This window comes from Puntigrus tetrazona, chromosome 7, assembly GCF_018831695.1.
Source record: "Puntigrus tetrazona isolate hp1 chromosome 7, ASM1883169v1, whole genome shotgun sequence".
Classification (NCBI taxonomy): Eukaryota; Metazoa; Chordata; class Actinopteri; order Cypriniformes; family Cyprinidae; genus Puntigrus; species Puntigrus tetrazona.
The window spans coordinates 24693736-24715092 of record NC_056705.1 but is presented as its reverse complement, the minus strand read 5'-3'; the positions used below and the strand labels follow the sequence as shown (position 1 = coordinate 24715092).

Genomic DNA, 21357 nt, shown 5'->3' with positions numbered 1-21357 from the left:
GATGGCATAACTTTATTTGTTATTTGTGTCACAGAGATTCTATTACGCTGAATGAACACTCACTTTGCAGGGATGGAGAGTCATCCACCTGAAACTGTTATTATACAGTTGAGGTTGCTCTTTAAAGAATAGTGTCTCTTTCTTGCTTTGGTTGAAGTGAAATCGATAAACACAGTCCATTATCTTCTTGTCTTGTTGGATTGTGTTTTGAATGGAGAGTCCAACACTGATGCGCGTTCTCCTCTAGAGCTGGGGCATGACTGTTTTACGCTGGACAACTGTATATACTCTGATGCTCTGACATTAAATGCTGCACATACTTAAGCGTGGGCATCAGAAACGATATCAGGCATATTAAATATGTATTTATACACCGTGCATCCCACATATTCAGTTCTAGTTATTTTCTCTAAATACATTGGACTAAAACTTGAAATAAGCTGGAACTTGGAACAAGGAATAACAGCTTAACACAACAACAAACAATTGTTTTTATTATTATTATTATTATTATTATTATTATTATTATTATTATTATTATTATTATTATTATTATTATTATTATTATTATTATTATTATTACATTTAAATTGTTTATTATTATTATTATTATTATTATTATTATTGCTATTATTATTATTATTGGTGTTGTTGTTATAATAATAATAATAATAATAATAATAATAATAATAATAATAATAATAATCAATAATAATAATCATCTTACACTTTGTGGTGTCAAAAATGACTGGCCTAACAAAAATTCTGTATCATTTTCTTGTTATACTATAGATGCTATATTAGACTAAATCCAGTCCAAGTCGTTTTCTATAAAATAGTACAGCTTTCGTGTTTCTTCTTGGTACTGATTGATCATTGGCCACATCGATTCATCTGTGCTTATTCACCTCAGTCTTTGAGGAAACATCGACAAAGTTATTCACAGTTATTCTCAAAACCTGCGGTGCCCACACCCAGATCAATGATGCCTGAGACGAATCAGTTCAAAAGAGAAACGTAAAAAACCTTTTCTAATTTGAATAAAACAAGATGAAAAAAAGATTCCAAGACTGGACATTTCTGACTGGATTTAATTATCACAACATGTGTATCCATGTATGTACACGTTGGTGCACTGAAATGCATTTTTAGCATCTCTGAAGAATACTATGCATAATTTTGGAAGACTTATGAGAGTACATACAGTGCACAATAGTATTGAGACATGCCAACGGTATGATTTATGAATCACGAGAGATTAGAATTCATAGCAGGTACAGTCTTCAATAAGAAAGACAATTGTTTAAGACATAGCCTCACATCTATGTGAAACAGCTGGGAAAATCCCCAAGTAATTGCCTCTCTAAATGATTTGATGTAAATGCGGAGACAAATGAATAAATCACGGCTTGTTTCCTGTTTGTTTGCCGAGGCTGTTGTCGCCATTTGCAAATGACAGGGCTGAGGTGTGTGGAGAAGGGTGCCAGCAGTTCACGGCGCACCAGGCCTGTGATTAATTCCACTGACAATGTAGTAACCAGTGATCGATTGAGGAAGCTTGGGCTGTAAAGACCGTTTCCCCTTCACTTACTTTGCCTTTTTCAGAAGACGTCTGATATTTTGATCACCGGTAAAGGCTGTGTCAGTGGAATTAATCAATGACAGAGAGAAAGAACCACTGGAGAGCGGCTTGACAAACTGCAGAGCAGAACCGTAATAGAGTTAAAGAGGATGTTGAGCAGGATTCAAAATGTGAGCAGGTTTATCTCAGCGATAATTTTCGGAGGTGACAGTTGATTGTGATTCAGGATTGTAATTTTGTGGCATGTCACTTGATTGTTCGTGTGGGTGAGGGAAAAGCTGAAAAAAGATTGACAAAGCTTTCTTCAAGTTTTAACAAGGATTAATAATGATGGCAATAGTCACACGTTATTGATAATGTGCAGATAAAATAGCTTGATGTCAAATTCTCATCTTCAATCTTCAACTTTAATATTCGGAAATTGACGTTTGATTTATTGGTCAATGTTTTAACTACTGTACCGGCCGATGCTTCTGTGAATAGCAGGTGTAGGCTACAATTTATTTTTTATTCATATTATTTTTAATGAAGAGGTCTCGGTATCTTGCAGCGATGCCGGTCATTTATTAAACATCTGTATCTTCAAGACTTAAACCCGAAGGGTTGACCGACCGCGATCCAGAGCAAGCCTGATGTCTGCTTGAAGTTTGGCCGCTAGAGGGAGCCAGTTGAATCGGAGCTTCGCATGCGTCTCTACCGTAAGAGCGTTCAATGCATGTGGAAAAGAAACGTGTCGAGATGAAGCTCATGTGCGCCAATGAAAGCTGAAAATCGGGTGGGTTTATTTCAGTACACGTCCTCATTGAAACTGGAGTAAATGGGCTGAATGTTTGCAAATGGTGCATTTAATTTAATTAGGAGTTGATATTGAAGAGTGAAGCGTCGGTTCAGGGTCGTGTGAAGATACTAAAGTTGTTTGTTTATTCAGCGTGATAGGAACATTTGAATGTAGATTTTTGGTTTAAAAATGTTTAAACGGTTTGCTTATATATATATACCTGAGCTGTGCCAGAACCCTTTGAATTGCATCCCTCGTCGCCACATGACCCTCGCAGTCTCAAATGAAAGTCTTGCTCTTTTGTATACCGATATGTAACAGCCTGTAATCAAATGAGAGAAAAGTTAGATTACAAGTTATTACGTCGAGCTGGCTTGAGGTAACCATAACAACAGCGATCACGTGCTTTTCTGGCGGGATGTCGATCAAGCAAGACGTTATAGCATGTTATGATCATGCATTTATTACTGTAACTAATTATCACCATTATTATACATGTAAAGGAGATCGTATAAGGGCGATAGAGGTTCATCGGGACATTTTTCCCCAGTCATCTCGAGGCAAAAGTGTCCCAACGTACATGTCTTCACGCTCACACTTGGCCATAAAGCAAGTATGCAACCGAGATGCCTAAACAGCACCACGCATAGACTTTGCGTCCTGATCGTGCATTTAAAATCTCGCTGCATTCAAACCACGAGCCAAAAAAGAGAAGGAAAAACGGGGGACCGTCGAAGAAGTGTCAAGACGCGACACACGTACGGATGCTTTGTTAGCAGAATGCGTTCCAAAAAAAAAAAGGTAGGGAAAAACACCAACGCACTGACATAAAAGTTCAGTATTCCCAGGGTAGGGCGCATGCATTCATTGCCAGGGCTGAGGACCTGCCTCTTTATCAGCCCAATGAGCGCGGCAGAGGGGAGGCTCTTCCCACCAAACACCTCTCGTCCATCTCTCCTCACTCCTCCACTCAGCGAGCGGGCTTGCCGGAGCTCCCCGACACCCTGTCAACGCCAAGCAACTAAACTGCACGGATCCTAATTGTTCCCAACCGCGTCTGTCAACTTATTTTTTTTTTTAATTTTGTTTTGATCTTGCACGTTTTCAATTGACAGAAAATTGACAGAAAGACAAGTGCCAGCGGTATTGCGAAACAAGTCACGTCTCCCCCCCCCCTTCTCTGATATGTTTTTATCTTCTGTGAATGACATGGAACGGACGTCCGGATGAGATACAGTAAGTACTAAAGACTCATTAACAGACGCAGATTTGTGGTTTGGCGAGAGGCGCGTGCGTTTTTGCTCGACTGAAATACTGGATGTTTCGTTTGATGCTGTTTGCGCTACAGTGATTGATCCGACAGCGAGACAGATTGACAGTCTGCAGCAGACCAAACCGTAAATACGCGTTGTTCATTATTTCTTTTTGCATAACGGTTGGAGATGCCGCGCATCGAATATACGTGCTCACTTTACACCGGAACGTGGTCCGTGAACATCTCGGTTAATCAACTTGGTCAACTCGCTGTGCCGTGTGTTTTATGCAGTGCGATGCACTGCTTCTAGAGTGTCCTTCCGTGCTTTAAAATATCGAAATCCTGCATTTCTCGCTCGTTCCGAAGAGCCGGAAAGTGAACCACTTTTCTTGGCGAGGAGCTGTCCACTTACTGCTGGTGCTGAAATCCGCCAGCGATTCAAGCGTCGCCTTTGCTCGCCGAGTCTGTGTATGGTGTTAGAGTGCGATAAAGCTTTACCGCTCGCCGAAGTTACATTGTGGATGGGAGACTGAGCGGCGGATGTTTACGATGCGTGGCTCGCTCGCCGGTCTGCAGGTTAGTTGACTTAATTTGATGCGCAACTTTTTTTGGAAAACAAATATATACTTGAATGTTCTGTGCTGCATTGAAAGATTAAAAGTCGGGATTCCTCTTAGCCACCTTTCCGTTGCCTATTGATGCCTGAAACATGTGAAATAATAGATAACAGAGTTCTCCAGAGGATGCTGCTTTAAACTATTCAGCTATATAATCCGGTTTAGTGAAATACAGCTTATGATTGTTGTATGGTCAACAGTTAGAAAGAAAGAGGGGAAAAAAAAAAAAAGAGACTCGCTGCCGGTATCTGAATTGAAAACAAGTGTATGGACAAATCGCAAAGAAAATAATGTAAGTACAGAATCATAAAAATGTCCGGCTTATATTTTTTTGCCTAAAAAAATATATATGTTTTTGTCATTCTGCATACTCTAAATTACACCGTAATGTTGTAATATGTCAAGGGCATTGAAAGCAGTTGGTTCAGGGAAATGAAATCTGCACATGAGCATAAAGAGATACTGCTGTTTTTCTCTTCTCTGTGATTTTCAAGTTTACCTCATTTATAGTCTGCTGCAGCCATATGTTTTTTTGTTTAGTTTTTTTTTTTTTAAATGATGGTTTTCGGACTCTAAAATTGCTGTGGATCATCATTCATAAGCGTATCCCTTTCTAGATATTGATTTTAATATAAAAGTTTCTAGATAGTATATTTTTATATATTTATTAATCTTTCATTGAATGCTGTTAACTTTTGTGTGTGTGTGTGCATTTATGGAGTTAAATATCGATGCACAGAAATATGTGCGCCAGGAATGTGGGCACCACAAATACTGTAATCTGAAACTGTATTTGGCTTGACTGTGTAACTCCTAAATGTTTTCCAATATCTTAGACAGTCAAACGTTATTTTTCTTCTACGCCGTTCTACATACTTTTACAGGAGACAGATGTGCTCTGACTTGATTTCTGATGTCGTGTCCAACTGACCTTGAGACTTCGCTCCTCAAGCTTGTCAGTTTTATTTACATGCACTTCCAGTAAGTCTGCATTTGTCTCTCCCCTCTAGATCTCTCACTTTGATGAACCAACTAATGGATGTCCCATCTCTCCGCGCGTCTCTCTTCTCTGTGTTCTGGACACAGATCAGAGTGCATCCGTGACCCTCCTCGCAACATGAACTCAAGCCGGGAGATACGTAGAACAAAAGAGTAACCATTCAGCTGTCCGTCAGCTGGCCGACCCCTGACTTTTGGAGGGGAAGCAAAAACAAAGCGAAGACAAAAAATTGCGAAGATGCTAAAACGCGGAGAGGAGATGCAGCGAGATCTATGGACTTCTCTCCTGCTAGTATGGATTACTTGTGTGCCGTACTCTTCCATGGCTCCGTTAAACAATCAGTCGCAAAGTTTACAAACGGCATCAGCCATGATCCCGCGAAACCGGCCAAGCGAAGGACAAAGAATCCTCAGTCGTGCCAAGAGAGGATGGGTTTGGAATCAAATGTTTGTGTTGGAGGAGTTCTCTGGACCCGATCCAATTCTGGTTGGCAGGGTGAGTAGTCTAATTGTCGGCTGAATATTAAGCTTACTTATCATGTGGAAACATTAATTCTGCTGCCTCAATGCCTTTTCGTTTGACATTTTGTGAAGGAGCAATAATTGCCGTGAAGAAGAGGGCAAGGTTGGCATCGCTGACTCTCGCACAGTTTCCATCTTTAACAGTTCAATTAGGCCGAGGAAAAATACAGCTCTGGATGCTAATTTATGCATGGTGTTGTATTTCACAGGCTCTGGGAATGTTCTGCAACGAATATAGAATGAAGAGAACCTCAAAATGAATGTACGGATGTAGTGTGCAATTCGCCCCGTGAATGTGTGTTTATGCAGAGAACTGAGGTGATATGGAGATAATTACGGGATAGGAGAGTGACCTGGCACCGGACCTGTGTAGAGAGCTCTGCGTCCTGAGAGGACTATAGTATGAGCAGGCCAAAGCAGCTTGTTCACAGATCACTGCAAGCGTGAACCTCGGGAGCCCAACCTGGCACTATGCATGTCCAACCGCTAGCACTTTACCGTAGCCAACAAGACATGCTCGTTCCTCACACTTTCTTTTTTGAAGGTTAACCTCACTTAATTGTTTTGAATGAATGTTACAATTTTTCCTAAAAAACTATTTTTATTTTTTTTAAACTTTACCTTTCATGTTTTTTTGTAGTATTTTTTGAACATCTTTAAATATTTCTATCGATACTTTATTATAATTTTTCCATTTTTTTTTAATACAGCCAGTTACATTTTCTGATCGCACTTTATATTAGGTGGCCTTAACTACTATGTACTTATATAAACAATAAGCACAATGTATTTACTGTGTTCATATTGTACTGTAAAACATTTTTTGCTGTTATTGAGGTGGGATAGGGATAAGGTTAGGGACAGGTTTGGGTATGTTTAAAGTTAAGGTGTAAGGGATGAGTCAACAGTGTGATTATAAATATAAGTACAAAAAATAATTACAGATGTAGTTACATATAGGTATTTAAAAATACAATATGCGCATTGTACCAAATGATTAATTTAAATGTAAATAAGCCACCATAAAGTATGACCAATTTTCATTATATTATTTTATTTTTATTACTTGACAAATTACAGATGTTTTTTTTTGTTAGTTTTTTTACTGTAAAGTCACTTAAGCTTCACTGCACTGACTGAACACTATCCTCACCATCAGTGAGGTGGAAAATGCCATCCTTTGTGTGTCCAAAATTTGGCAGGGTCTTCGCTAATTAAGGCCTCTCACTTGAATTCTCCACTGTTTCTGCTTGCCTCCTCCCGTCACTTGGGCATGTGAATAAAACATGTGCTCTCATGTGGCCTTTACACCTGTGTTTTCCCAATATCTGCGTGACACAAAAAAGTCCTTAAGAGCGGCATCAATTTTTCAAGAGCTGCAATTAAACAGCCTTTGTTGGATTCTGCCGTAGCTTTTGATCAGCAGAAATGCATAAACAAACACAACAAATGGGCTCCCCGTGATGATCTCCAAGGTAGAAGGGCAAATGAGTATGAGGCTTTCAGGCTGACACATTCACAATGCTATAGGGCTCTCTGTGCGTGATGGAGACAGCTGGGAGAGCTCTGACGGTGATGTGCCATTCTGCTCCTCTCTAATGTGTTGTGCTTTATTTAACGTCATGAAGTATTTGTGCTGGGAAGCAGAATGATTGTCTGTAGGAGGACAATGCATGGAGAGCGGAGGTGAATGGGTGGACGTATGGGGTACGGATTGTGCTCGGCTGGCTTGGTGGGCCAGCATTGATTGGGCTTCAATTTTCAGGGTTTTTTTTTTTTTTTGTCCCTTAACAAACCGCAAGGTTAAGTGCTCATGAGCGTGGCTTGCAGAGCTCAGATAAGTTCTATGTTGCAGCGAGATAGGAAGCCACGCTGTTGGAAGAGATTGAAGAACGCTCCTCTCCCTCTCTCCCTCTCACACTCTCTTTTTCACCGCCTCACTCCATCACCTAAGATCTGCAGTCCTCCCTCACTCTGTCTCTCTAATTAAAAAATGAATCAAATAAAGAGTGGGAGGTGTGTGATTCAAATGGGTCATTCAAATCAGCATGTTTTTTTTTTCTTTTCCCTTTTCCTGCCATCTCTGCCAGGCATGTGGTTGTGGGCTGATTATCGAGGAACCTCAGGCCGAGATTACACTCATTTCATCCTTTAGCTTTTATTACGTGCCGGTCTGATGTTTAATTATACACCCGGCTCCTGTCTTGTCAGTGCCCGAACTCCCCTTGAGCACCAGCTGCCAGTCGGAGGAGACGATTAGCATACGTGTAGAAGTGGGCATGGCAGGGCTAAGAGAGACAGCGGAGAGAGCCACCGAGGAAGGGGGAAGAAGAGCTAGCTGTGGTACATGACAGCAGGCGTCTCGCTGTTTCACATGGCTTTGTGGTCTCGGGGGTCTCGGTGGTCTGACTCACTGGGAAGGCAGCTCAGCTCGCCATCACCTGGTTCTGAAAGGTGCGTCAAACGCGGCGCAGCTCGCGCTCCTTTAACATGACCGAGCTTGTTTCGGGTGGCTGTGGAGTTACAGGGGAGGCTAGGGCTAGTTGTCACACTTCTTACTCTAGTGAGCGTTTCTAAGACAAGGTTTTATTTTGTTAACTAGTTTACCTGTAAGTTACTGTAAAAATGGTACGTTTTAGTTTGGAGGATAACATTCGCGAAACCGATACATTTGATTTCCCCCTTTTGTTCTTAGAGAGTTTTTCGAGCGGGCTATTTAAAACCCGCATACAAAACGACTGCTAAAATAATACATATCATGCGATTTGACTATTCAGTCTTGCTAAGAAATAACCCCGCGCCCCTGTCTCTCGTAGAGTATGATATATCCTCACAAATATTTTTGCTACTTTTACATCCATTAGCTTTTACCACAAATAAATGATTTATCCATGAATAGTGTTCGGACTTGCCACCAAAATAACCACGCCGTACGTCTTCATCGCTTACCTCTAAAATCCATTACTGGCTTATATCCCAAATATGTGGCTTGCACATGAGATTTATAACTAAGTGCTAGATGTATTCGATTTAGATGCATGATGTTTTTTATATAACTCTCATAACAGTGAGGGGGCAGAAAAGAACACATTGTAGTCTTTGCCCAACAAAGAGCAATTTAGATGTGTTTACTTAAAACATTGTCAGATTTGTTACAACACGTGTCAGTTAGATTCTATCTTGCGCATGGCTTTGTTCCCCTTCTTTAGGCTGGAGCGTGCTGTAAAGCCTAATCACAATGGACATCATTCTTCTCTTTGGAGTGCAGATGTACTCTGCACAAATTAATAGCGCTGCTGTGTGATGCCTTTTCTTACCGTAATGTGCTCTTATCTCTGATGGGATTATGTGTGTTTGTAGCAAAAAGAGAATGGATAATACGCGATTCATATTTAGCAATCCGAGCTAAAGAACAAGATCACTGGGAGTGTCGGTTTGAATACAAGAGAACGCCATTGATTATTTATTCACAAAAGAAAATGGATACGTGTCTGTGGACATTTGTTTGCCTTACAGGGGGCATGACAACACTTGATAGATAGCTCGCATGAGCTGCAAAGCCATCAGCCAGGCTGCAAATGATTCCCTGTTTCTTTTATTATGGAAAGATTTTCAAGAAATTGTGTTTTGCTCAGGCAAACACCAGTTGATTTGACGCGTGTCGCCTTTATGCTGATGTCCAGTGTACTGTGAAGCTGATTTCAGCATTAAAGCCAGAATAACTGCTCATTCTATGCTTTTGGAACCTATTTGTTTAAGGGGGAGGGGAGGAAATTAAAGGGACATTTACCAGCACAGATCTGGCCTACATAAAGACATGACTCCATTTTGGGTTTAAACCCATATCATTATCTCTCATATTTTCATTCAACCCAAATTAAGCAATAATGCATCCGTGTAAACAAGCGTGTGAGCTCAGTATCGTTCTCTGACGCTTCATTAAATGCGAGCCTACAACTTAACCTTGAAATATTCATTATGTTATTATTAATTACATTACAATATTAAATATGAATAACTTTGCTATCAAATATTAATTAGTAGCGCTCTGTCATTTTGTAATGAAAGCCAGAGTGGATTAGTTTCAGTGAGCACAATGACTGGAGCTGAGAAGGGATATAAATCTAACGTCGGTCGGGCGTTAAAGCTACACTGCTCCAATTCCGAAATAAAATAGCCCTTTTTACAGTCGAGGGACATCGTGGAAATGCTGGTGTCTAAAAAACGCTTTAGTGGCATTTGGAAGTGTGCCCTATAGCTAAGGGGAAAAGAGAAATATTGTGACAGTTTGAATGTAAGAAGCAGTGAATCCCTGAAACGGACAATCGATTCATGTTCTCTGTGCTGCCTGTGATGGGATTTGCTGTTAACTGCCACTTTGTTTTTTTTTTGCGACCATGACACATTGCTGAGAATCCACTGAAACTGTCCCAACTATTCTTACCGAAGAAGCGTTTTGCTTTCAAACGGTGCTGTAGCAAAACCTCCTTTCTTTTTCCAGGAGAGAGCGTCTCTGTGGAACATTGTTTGAGAGGATTTCTGGATGAAGCTAGGATTGATCACAACAAGCCGACCTTGTATATTACTACTATGTTAATAACATGCACACAATAAGCAGTTCTATTGTTCCGTCGCTCCTGGTCACGGTCTGTACTGAGTGGTGCGAGTCAGACCACAGAGCAGTACTTGCCCTGTTCAACCTTCTTGACACTTCATGAATTATCTATATTCCTCCCACTGATCCACTCAGGAGAGTTACAGCTCTAACTCTCAGCTGTTTTGCTATGTGTTTCTGCTGCCCTGAAAAAAAAAGCTACAGCTTCTCACTTTCAGGTAACTAAACCTGCTTACCAGACTGCTAGCCTCAGACTGCTTGCCTACGAACCGCCCACAGACCGTGCATTAACCGTCTGATACGTGTTGCATACAAATTTGGAAAGCGCTTTATCAATCTAGTAAATTCCAAACTGATTGGCTGATTTTGCATAACTTGTGAGATTAAGGTCGCAGAGGTGTGTGCTTTTAATCAGTTCTTCTGGGAACAAATACGTACAGATACAGCTGGCGCTTTTGAAGATGAAGTAATCTCCGGATTTGATTCGCTTGTTTAAAACTTTGATAGCTTTGTGTATTGCAATTTTAATAGATATACTCATCTAAAACTATATATATATATATATATATATATATATATATATATATATATATATATATATATATATATATATATATATATATGTATGTGTGTGTGTGTGTGTGTGTGTGTGTGTGTGTGTTTCTGGTTTGTTTTATAACGTAGTATGAGAGATAAATTGTGTTCCAAATGATTTACTTTATTTTATTTTTTTTTTTTTTTTTGGGTGGTCTTAGTGCTTAATTAAATGCATGATCTGGATATTTGGAGTTTTTGTATCTTTTTTTTCTTCTTTTTTTTTTAATTCTCAGTGTGAACTCATGCACAAAAAAGTAAAAAAAAATACTACTGCTATAAAAAATACTACAGACAAATCATAATAGTAATAATAAATGCATAAATGAATAAAATAGTTTTAGTGTATTAGTGCAATGCAAATTGGAATGAACCTATAATCTGTACTCATTTTTAGTTTACTTTGAGTATTTTCTGCACAGTCATTTGGAAATGACAGCATTATTTATTTGTATTTATTCGTTTCTTTATTTCTTTATTTGTGTGTGTGTGTGTGTGTGTGAGAGAGAGAGAGAGAGAGATAACTCTTCCGTTCTAAGTGGGTGGTTCTTGGCCAGAATGAGCTGCTGTATAGTTAAAGGTCTGACTAACTTATTTTTGTTGGTATTTAAGGGGTAGTTCACCAAAAATAAAGAACGATAAATAATAAAAACATTGGCACATAATTTACTGCTCCTCATGTCATTATATTACATCAACCTGTATGACCTGTATGAAAACACATGAGTAAATAATGACAAGTTTTACATTTTCGGGTAGACTATCCATTTAAGAATGTGACGCGTAAGTATTTGTACTCGCAAGTCTTCACTTTTATTTATATTTATTTATTTTTTTCAGTGTCTGATTCATGTAATTACATACATAACAAGATTATAACGAGTGTGTCCAGGCCGCGGCTGTGACGTATGGTTCTGTCCTTTAATTCCATCACACACTTACGGTGCGTCACACGGCTTCATTCCTCGCCGCTATCTGAGGAGGGGCTTTTTATAAGATCAAAGGTCTACCTTCTGATCCCCTCCCGATTTACCCCTGCCAACGCGCACTCTGATCTGAGACGGCCCTGTGCATTAATCTGCATTTGCTCAGGTTAGGAGGGAGGCAGTGCAGGTTCTAATGGATATCGAGCAGTTGCGTGTGATTGAAGGGCCGGCGAGTGGGCACTAACGAGGGTATTAGTGGACTTATCAGTAAACCAAGTAATGAGATGCTGATGATCACCACTGGCCACTGCATCCATCTGCAGCTGCTGATCTGACCTGTGATTGGGATTGTGCCACTGGTGATGCAGAAGGAGAGATTAATAAACCGTCGTCTTATTTGAACTTTGTAACTTTTTTATGGTTAGGGCTGGCAAAGACTGAGCAGCAAATGGCACTCTCATTAGTAATCGCAGCTGTGTTTGCATAGACACTGAAGTTTATATAATTAACACTGGCGGCACGTAAAATAGCATGTTAGCTTGTTAGCATGTGTGACGTATGAAGCTTGTACTTCCAAAAAGTAGAAATGTTATAAGTAATGTAATCATTTTAATTCTATATAAAGTACAAAAATGTAGTCTGTTGGGATTTATCGTCACTGTAAATTTATCCAGATTTTTAGTTTGTTATTGTTATCACATACGTTATCTATTTATTCACTTATTCGTTCATTTATTTTAGTCACCAAGGCTGGATCTATTTAATCAAAATACATTTAAATCAATATTATGACATATGACTACAATTTAAAATGCATGTAACTGTTTTATATTTTAAAATACTAAAAACATATACCTGTAATGGCAAAGCTGTACACATTTCTACTTATTATCAATAATAAAACACACGATATGCTGCTTAATATTTTAGGAGAAGCTGTGACACCTTTAATGATTCTTTGAGGATAAGAACATATTTAGAAAGCTTTTTAAAAAACGATTTAATGTTTAAAAAAAGGTTATTGTCACCTTTGATCAATTTAATGCAGAATAAAAGTATTTTTAAAATTAGTAATTCATCAAAATAAAAAATAAAAGCATGCACATACTGACCCCAAAATTATGAATGGTAGTGCAAATAAAGTAAGAAACGTTCATACTTTTCTTCAGTGCTTTAAATGCTGTCAGTATGTCCGTATTGTAATATTTAGTGTATATCCAAATGTATAAATGTGTGTGTTTTGAATGTTGCATACAAACACCTGCAAACACTAAAGACACCAGATTGATAATAATTAGGAGCAACAGGATTGGATGACGTTGAAATGAAAATCTGCACAAATACATATTGCTCACTGCTCTAAACTGCTGTCCCCCATCTCCAACTTAATTTTTTTTTACTGTTATCAAAATGAGTTATCATGAAGTTTTGGTTATAGCACTGCAAGATTGTCAATAAGCATCCAAAAATAATCCTCCAGCACAAGTCAGTGCCCGTCTTGTTCTCGTTGTCTCACCATTAAATTCAGCATCCTTTGTTCCTTTTTATTCCATGCCTCCTATTCAGTGTGTTATTTCACCCAAGAGCTGTGGGTCGTGCAGGCCTTTAAAGCCATTATATCATCGCAAGCTGCACACAGTCTGTTGTCTCTCTGTCTGTCTCGGCGTCTGTCTCTCTCTGTAATAAACCACCAGGACTCTGCACAGCGTCCAGCTGAGCTGTGGGATCACATTAACACCTCTCGGACCAGCCGGACAGCTTGTCTATACCTCCGTGTTGTTGTCTTTGTCCCCATTATCAAGGTCTGCCTGTGTATGTGTGTGTGCATGATTGCTACATGTGTGCGAAGAGTCATAACTTGACAGAAGAGCATTTCTTGAGCTAAGCGTATTTCCATTACAACAGCAGGGTCACGGTACAACCGCAATTACAGACAAAAGCCCCGCTCCATCTGCCTTTCACCAGGTGCGTTCGAATCATTAAATATGCATACTGCCCAGCATTTAAATAAATAACTGCTGGCATTTTATTCTTCTCTCCGATCGCCACGTCTTCATACCCCTCGCAGCATCTCTCCTCTCATTCCTTTCACACACACACACACACAAGAAAACACATGATATACAGCTCCGGCAGGCGTAATGAACCAGTGTGGCAGAGGTGTGACAACAGCAGTGCACCTTTGCGGTGACTTATAGGGACTGGTCGCAGCGAGAGTTGTTTGAGGTGTAAATCCCACATCCCTCGGTGGTAACGAGAACACAAACAAACATAGGCACACTTTGTCCCTGCGCTCTGAATCCTCTGCCGAAGTGACACCGGGGCTCGGGATGAGGAATCTGCATGCGGTCCTCATCGGTTCTCCTCAGAGCGTGCTGGGAATCCACAACGAACGCTGCTGTATAAACGATTTCATGTGGCGTGGACGAGGCAGGAGTCAAGCCAATGAGGAAGAGAGAGATCACGCAGACGCAACCGACTGTACACAAAGACGATTTCATTCACGCTGTCAGGTAATGGCAGCGCGGTACTGAACATCCACAGCCATCTTTTCTGCTCATCTCTGTTCATTAAGTGAAAAGATATCATCTGTACAAAGGCCGCCCACCTCGGTTCTTACAGGCGAGGGAGAAAATCCATACATCGACAAAGCTTTTATAACCGTCTTTCTCTGTGGGCCAGATAGTCACATGACTTTTGAGCCTTGGCTGTAACCTCAGAGGCCGCGGTGTATTCTATCTCATTTCTGCTGTTTGATTAAAATTGAGCATGCTCAGGTTGGAACTAAACTGCTTAGGTCAAGTATTCTAGCCTTCTTTAGAGGAGAAAGTGATCGCGATATGGCCTTGAACGGGATGGTAGGGATACACTTGGGTACTTCACATACCTGATGTTACCTTTGTTTGCCAGCAGTCTCTGGGTTTTGGCTGTTGAGAGAACTTGTGGAGGTGGTGCATGTAGCTGCTAAATGAAGGCTTTTGGCAGAGAGCCTTGAACTCTGCGTGGACTAATCACTGGAATTAAGCAGTTAACCTTTACTGTGTTGCCTGGGCTCGATCTTTCACTGCTAAAGCGTGTTATATGGCCCTTTCACTCAGCTCTGCGAGAGCTTCTGTGTACACTGTAGTCAACTCACTATATAAACTGTAACCAAAGGTATCGAGAGCCATTTTTTCTTTAGTTTGTTCTTATTCGTTTCTTTCTCCGTTTACCTTGAGGGGTCATTCCTGGAATGAGCATTTGGAATATTTGTGCTTGATTTACTGCATAGACACAATGGTACACTGTGTTACCCTATTCAAAATGCAATAAGTAGTGTAACCTTTCAGTTAGGTATGTGTGAAGTCAATTTTATGGAATTGTTTGTAAACACATAAATGTTAAAAATGCATTGCTGAAACATGTTACTAAGACTGTGAAATGAATAATACTGATGATACTTTATTGGGCGGGTCTAATTCGGAGCTCGGTGACACAATGGAGCCACCGAGCACTGCCCCTTCCACGAAACTATAAGAGCTGTGTTAGACTTGAAGCAGCACTGACTGCATAGGCTGATCGCTATGTGACATCAATACGGTGAGAGCTGTAGAGAGCAGACGTTCTGTATGCTTTGAACCGTACTTTGATGTCAAACACTGATCGTTCTGCGCAGTGCCGCTTTAAGTTGAACACACTCATAATAACTAGAGAGCATAAGCATCAGCGATCCGTCCGTTTAGTCATGTGTTACTGTCATTACCGTTAGATACTGCAGCCTACAGTATGCTATCTAGCTATGCCTTTGTCACGTTAATTTACAAAACAACTGAGCTTGGTATCCTTACAGTTGAGAGAGACGGCAGCTTTGCCGTAAGTGGGCGTCGTTTCAGAGCTGCGAACGGACACGCCCCCAGTGATTGAGAGCAGAGATTTTATTTAGTTTTTTTTATAAGCGTTGAAATTTGGCGGGGTGGTTAATAACGCATTTTTCTGTGGTGCAACAATCTCAGAACACACATTTAATAATGAGTTTATGCGGAATTCAGTCATTTTGAAACATTTAAATCAGGCCGGGTTAACCTTACAGTAGCACTTTCAAAAAGTTTAATTAGCGGAATTAACATTATAACTTTATTTTGCTATAACGACTGGCTGGATGCACGTTATCCCGCTTATTACACGGCTGCTTGCCACAAAAGTAAATAATCATGACATGAAACGCTGATCTGAGTTTAAATATTTGAACACAAAGCTTCCGAGAAGAAAGCAGTTTCTAGCAAGTGGCAAGTTGAAACTAGATGGACCTTTAAGGGATATGGTGCAGACCACTTTTATTACACAACTTTTTACCACATAAATAATGAAGTACTAGTACTTCGTGTTCTAGCTTGTTAGATATCTTATAATCCAGTGTACAAAGCTCAATGACAGCAGCTGTGTTTGTATGACATGAGAGAGTGAGTTCATGATATAAGGATGATAAAATTAAGAAATTGTACACGTAATTGAATTGAGATTTATCATTATTATAATTTTTAAGCTAAACAAATGCAAAGCTTACACCAACAAAACCGTTGCCTGTTATTAGCTTTTATCAGCTGTTATCGGGGAGCAACATATGTAATATGTACACGACAGCAATTTCATTTAAAGCACAGCCACCACAAAATCAGGCTAAACACCTCTTATTTATTTCTTTTTAGATCATTCTGAGGTTATATACATATTTAAAATCATAACAAATAAATAGTTCAATGATACTGGTTTTGAAATCGAATCTGTGCGTAGTTATGACAAGAGACACTGGCATTTAACATTACCTTGAAAAAAACAATTAATCTTAAAAAATAAAGCACATGCCATAAACCCAAAAAGGACATAAAACAGTTATCGAATAAGCGTGTGTCATTGTATATAAACATACGTGTCTCATTTTGTGTGTGTGAAAATTCAGATGTAATCCCCTTTGCAATCATAGGAGGAGAACCACAGACTTGGCAACACTGATCTGAACTTTTTATTTGCAACAAGTTTAACGGATGTGTTATTGCATGTGATTATTCGTACCTATACAGTTTAAAGCTTCACTTAAAAAGTACAATAGCATTCAAGTATTTTATATTTCATGTATTTTATATTTTTTTAATATATCTTATGTACCAATGCTGCATATATTTAACCAAAAAATGTTAATAATGTAATGTTATATTTTGAATTAGAATTACAAATTATTTTTATAGTTTTGTAGAAATTGTGATGATTTGTCCTTACTGTTCTGTCCTTCCATTTAATATCAGTCTATTTAGAAGCTTTTTTTCAGGGCCAAAGTAAACAGGCTGAGTACAGTTTGTGTGTTTTATACATATTTTACATGCTTGTACAAAAAAACAATAACCATTATTGCTGTTAGAGCCCATTATTGTCTGTGAAAATGTTATTTTAATCTACTAAAATGATAAGTCCTGTCAGAATACAATGGACTATAATTAATGAATACCACTTGATGAAACTGTAATTAAATTTTAAGAATAATTTGAAATTTAAGAAGAAATAGTTTTTTTGGTTTTTTTTTTTTTCATTCAATGAGAATGTTATTTTTTCCCCTCTCCCTCCAGTTCTGGTGAAATCTATCTGACCATAAGAAAGGCAAATTTGCAGCCAAATTTGCATACTTGCTGAGTGCCTTGATGCAAGAGCACGTGGTTTAGTTTAAGCTCTGGCAGCTAGGCTAATTTCTCCATCATTTTGGATTGCAATTATTCAATCCTGATTACTTAAACACTTGATTATAATTATTTAAACCTTCTAATTGCTCGCTGGTATAGTCATTGTGGGCTGCTAAGTCATCATCCAGTGAGTCAGTGGATGCTTGGCAGGGCTAAGCAGCTCTCTTCTGCAGACGGCACCCTGCGTCAGGGGAACTGCAGGCAGAAGGGCTTATCCCAGGCTCCCTCAACCCATGAAAGCCTAGGAGCCAAACTGGGAGGATAGAGTAATCTTGTCGAGAATGGATGTCGCTATTGTGCTTTTTGATGTGTAGTTGGCGGCGTGGTTAACTGGGAGCAAACGTGGGCAAGCGAGGTGTAGACAATGAGAGCTGGTGGGAGGAAAGGCCTATTTTGAGATCTTTAGGAACAGCCACCATTCACTGCTGCCTTCTGCCCGAGCTCCAAAATAACAACAAAAGAGGAAGTAAACCCCTGCTTCCGGTGCTTGGGAGCATTGCGGCACCTCCCGTTGTTGGGGTCCTTTGCTGCTTGTCAGCCATTTTGAGAAGAACAAAAAGTAACCATGGTGAATCGATCGCCCCGGTTGTCTCAGTGACACACCTGCGAGATTTTCTGGAGCCAGCGAAGTGTGGCACTGACCTTTATTGCAAATGAATTATTTTTGTTTAATGATACTGCTTGGGAGAGTAAGAATAAAATAGAATAACTAAGAGAGAGAGAGCAAAGCCTTTTGTGCACGTGAATCAATAATCAGCATTCGAGCATGTGATGCATTATTTCACGCCATTGTGATTCTGTGTAATACATTTGGGCCACCTTTGTGCAGCTTTAGAAGTCTGCGTAAACACACTGTATCTGTGCTTGCTTCGACGAGGGTTGTGCCGTATAGGCTATGTAGATCACTGCTTCTAAACCGGCGGTCTGGGCCCGCTAGGAGGCCTCAGCAAGCCTTCCAAGATGACATTAAACAAAAAAAATCTAGTGTAGAAACACTCAAAAATGTAGCGTTCAAGCTGTTTTTAATTGATTATTTATGTAAATATTTAATAAGGAACTAAGGAATCAATCAGCAAGAAACACACTGAATTGAATTTAAGTAAAAGAACTGAAGTTTTTTGTTTTAGTCATTAACTGCTCTAAGATTATTATTTTTATTTATTTTTATAGAGTAAATGGTTTCAAATAAACATGAAAAAATGCAAATTAATTAAATTTTACATTAATTGATACACATTTCACTTTTTCTGCCAAGTTGTACAATTTTTATTAGATGAAAATGTAATTTTATACATATATATATATCAATCATTATCCATAAATATAAATCATGAACGACTGGAACTGATCTCCCAGTAAAACATCTCGAGCAAGGTCCCACGTATACTGTGGTGCACAATGTAGGACCCAGGATTCAAAAAAACTGAGAACCACTGATGCAAATTTTACCGTAAAAGAGTGTCATAACACTGCATAAAAGCAGTCCGTAGGCCATCATACACACATACACACACTTGCTCACCCACATATCAGCTGCAAATGACTTTTCTCACATCTCCATCTCGACAATGTCCAAACACGATCCATTCTAGTCCAGATATCCTAAAAATCTTGATTATATCCAACAAAACGAAGCAAATCTTTTCACGGGCACCGCTGTAATAGTACAAGGTTTTAACATGCTAATGCGCTGGGTGGATTTTTCAGACAACATTTCATCTAATTTCAATTCCTCCTTTCCCCTTCTTGGCATTGAGGGGTTGCATGAAAAATTCAAGGCGTTATAATATGAGATCCAGATGAATCATGAATCCTTAATGGCTATCAGGCCTGTATAGGCCGGCCTCTGGAATTACACTCAAAGAATGATGACTTTCTTTGTACTGGGCCAGTTGTCTGTGTTTTTGTATGTAGATGTGTATGGGTGTGCGCATACATATATATATTAAAGCGAACACACACACACATATGTGTCAGTGTGAAGAAGCAGAACAGCCTGTGTGGTGCTTCTCATTCAGGCATGAGCTTACACCTGCATGGTACACAGATGAAGGAACAAGAGACAGAGCAAGTGTGAAAAGAACTGGAGACACACTACTCCACTCATATCGGTCCGTGCCTTAAAGTTTATTAGCTTGTGCTGATGGAGTGGACATGTATGATGGTGTGAAAAGGAAAGGAAATAAAAAAAGGAAATAAAAGAAAAAGCTCTCTCTCACCTCCTACACTAATGTGTCAAAAAAGAGAGATATCTAAATCATTAGTATCTATAATTACTATTATTTAAGGCTTTCTAGGAATCACATTTGCTATTGAGCTGCCAAATTGATTGGTTGCAACATGTAACAAAAACAGTTTTCTGCAAGAACACACACACACACACACACACACACAGGGTGTTGAGACACATTGTGTTATTTCTCCAGATGGTGTATGATTTCCTCAAAGTGCTAGAGAGCTATCGGCATTTTGAAAATGATATTGGATATCTGTTGTGTGTCCTTGCTACAGGAAATTCATATGTGCCCAGAGTGAACACTAGTACTTTGACTGCCTTTCTTTTTCATTATAGCGCGCTCTCAGGCAAAAACAAACACATACGTAAAGCCTGACGTGCAATCACACAGGAACATGAACACATAAGCGGAGACAGACGGCACGCCGGAAATTCTTGGCCAATAACAGATCCGTGATGTCATGCCAAACATTACAGGTGCGCACATTACAAATGCAAGGTCACTGTCGTGCTGCCGCTGTGTATTTTTATCCGCGTGGAGGAAGCTGAAAACATGTCAGGTAGCTTTTTTCGCGCTCGCCTGGCTTTATGGCTCAATATTTTCACGAATGCTGGAACGCAACGCACTTAGTCAAAGGGGATGACCAGGCTAGCCAATTGCACTCCTGCGGATCGATGCAATCTCACATTGCCATGTTTCAGCCCATTTGTCTGTGTCTCCAAGATTGTTTTAGAAACGTTCCAGGGCATGTTTCTTTAGTTCAAGAAGGCATTCTGGTGTCAGTGTGTTGTTGTTTTTCCTCCAGACTGCAACGGTAATGCAAGTTTTGCTTATCACTCGGTTGTGGACGTGTGCCGCGTGTGCTGCCAGAAATCTATCCCAGAGACGGCCCGCCCATGCGCATGACCTTTTTCTTTTGTTAGCGCGTAGTGTTTTCATAAATACCGTGCTGATATCTCGGTCTTGATAATTACTGCGCTCCTGCACACCCAGCCTCTTTATTAGTTTCCTGACAATGGGCTGTCTCGTCAGCTACACCGCTCCAGGGCCAAGAAAACTTACTCCCCCTTGCCTCTCTTGTCCGTGACCTGAAATGAATCAGATGTCGCTGACACCCCCCTGACATCTGAATATTGGTAATAAAGCTAAGAACACATGATTTAAATTCAATCACAGAGCTTAGTGTGAAAAAACATCATCTTTTTTTAAGTAAGAGCAGACATTTATTCATACTCACTTACCAAGCTTACACACACATTTGTGTGTAGCCTTAAAAGTTTGCGTGTGGGAATGTTTCTGTGTAGATTATTATTAGTAGTATTATTATTCATCATTGAGTTCACAAATCATGTGCTTTGTTAATACTGCTACTACTACTAATGATAATAATAATAATTATTATTATTATTATAAGCCTCATTTCCATTGCATATGCATGGGCTAAATGAGCCAGCCGGAGCTAATGGTTTCCAAAGTCAAGGCCATAATCAAACAGCATGAACTGGTATTTATAATTATTTCACA

At 39.6% G+C, this 21357-nt stretch overlaps 1 protein-coding gene across 2 annotated transcripts in view; it reads left to right on the top strand.

Moving 5' to 3' along the window:
* The first annotated feature begins 3202 nt into the window (after positions 1 to 3202).
* cdh8 (cadherin 8) overlaps positions 3203 to 21357 on the top strand; it is a 77884-nt gene continuing 59729 nt past the window's right edge. The window contains exons 1-2 of one of the 2 annotated variants that reach the window (XM_043245789.1): positions 3203 to 3596; positions 5243 to 5727. In XM_043245789.1, coding sequence (XP_043101724.1) covers positions 5470 to 5727 — 258 coding nt within the window. In that variant the 5' untranslated portion in view covers positions 3203 to 3596; positions 5243 to 5469. Of the gene's footprint in view, positions 3597 to 3649; positions 4192 to 5242; positions 5728 to 21357 lie in introns of those variants that run through there. The other variant, XM_043245790.1, reaches the window with a different exon arrangement.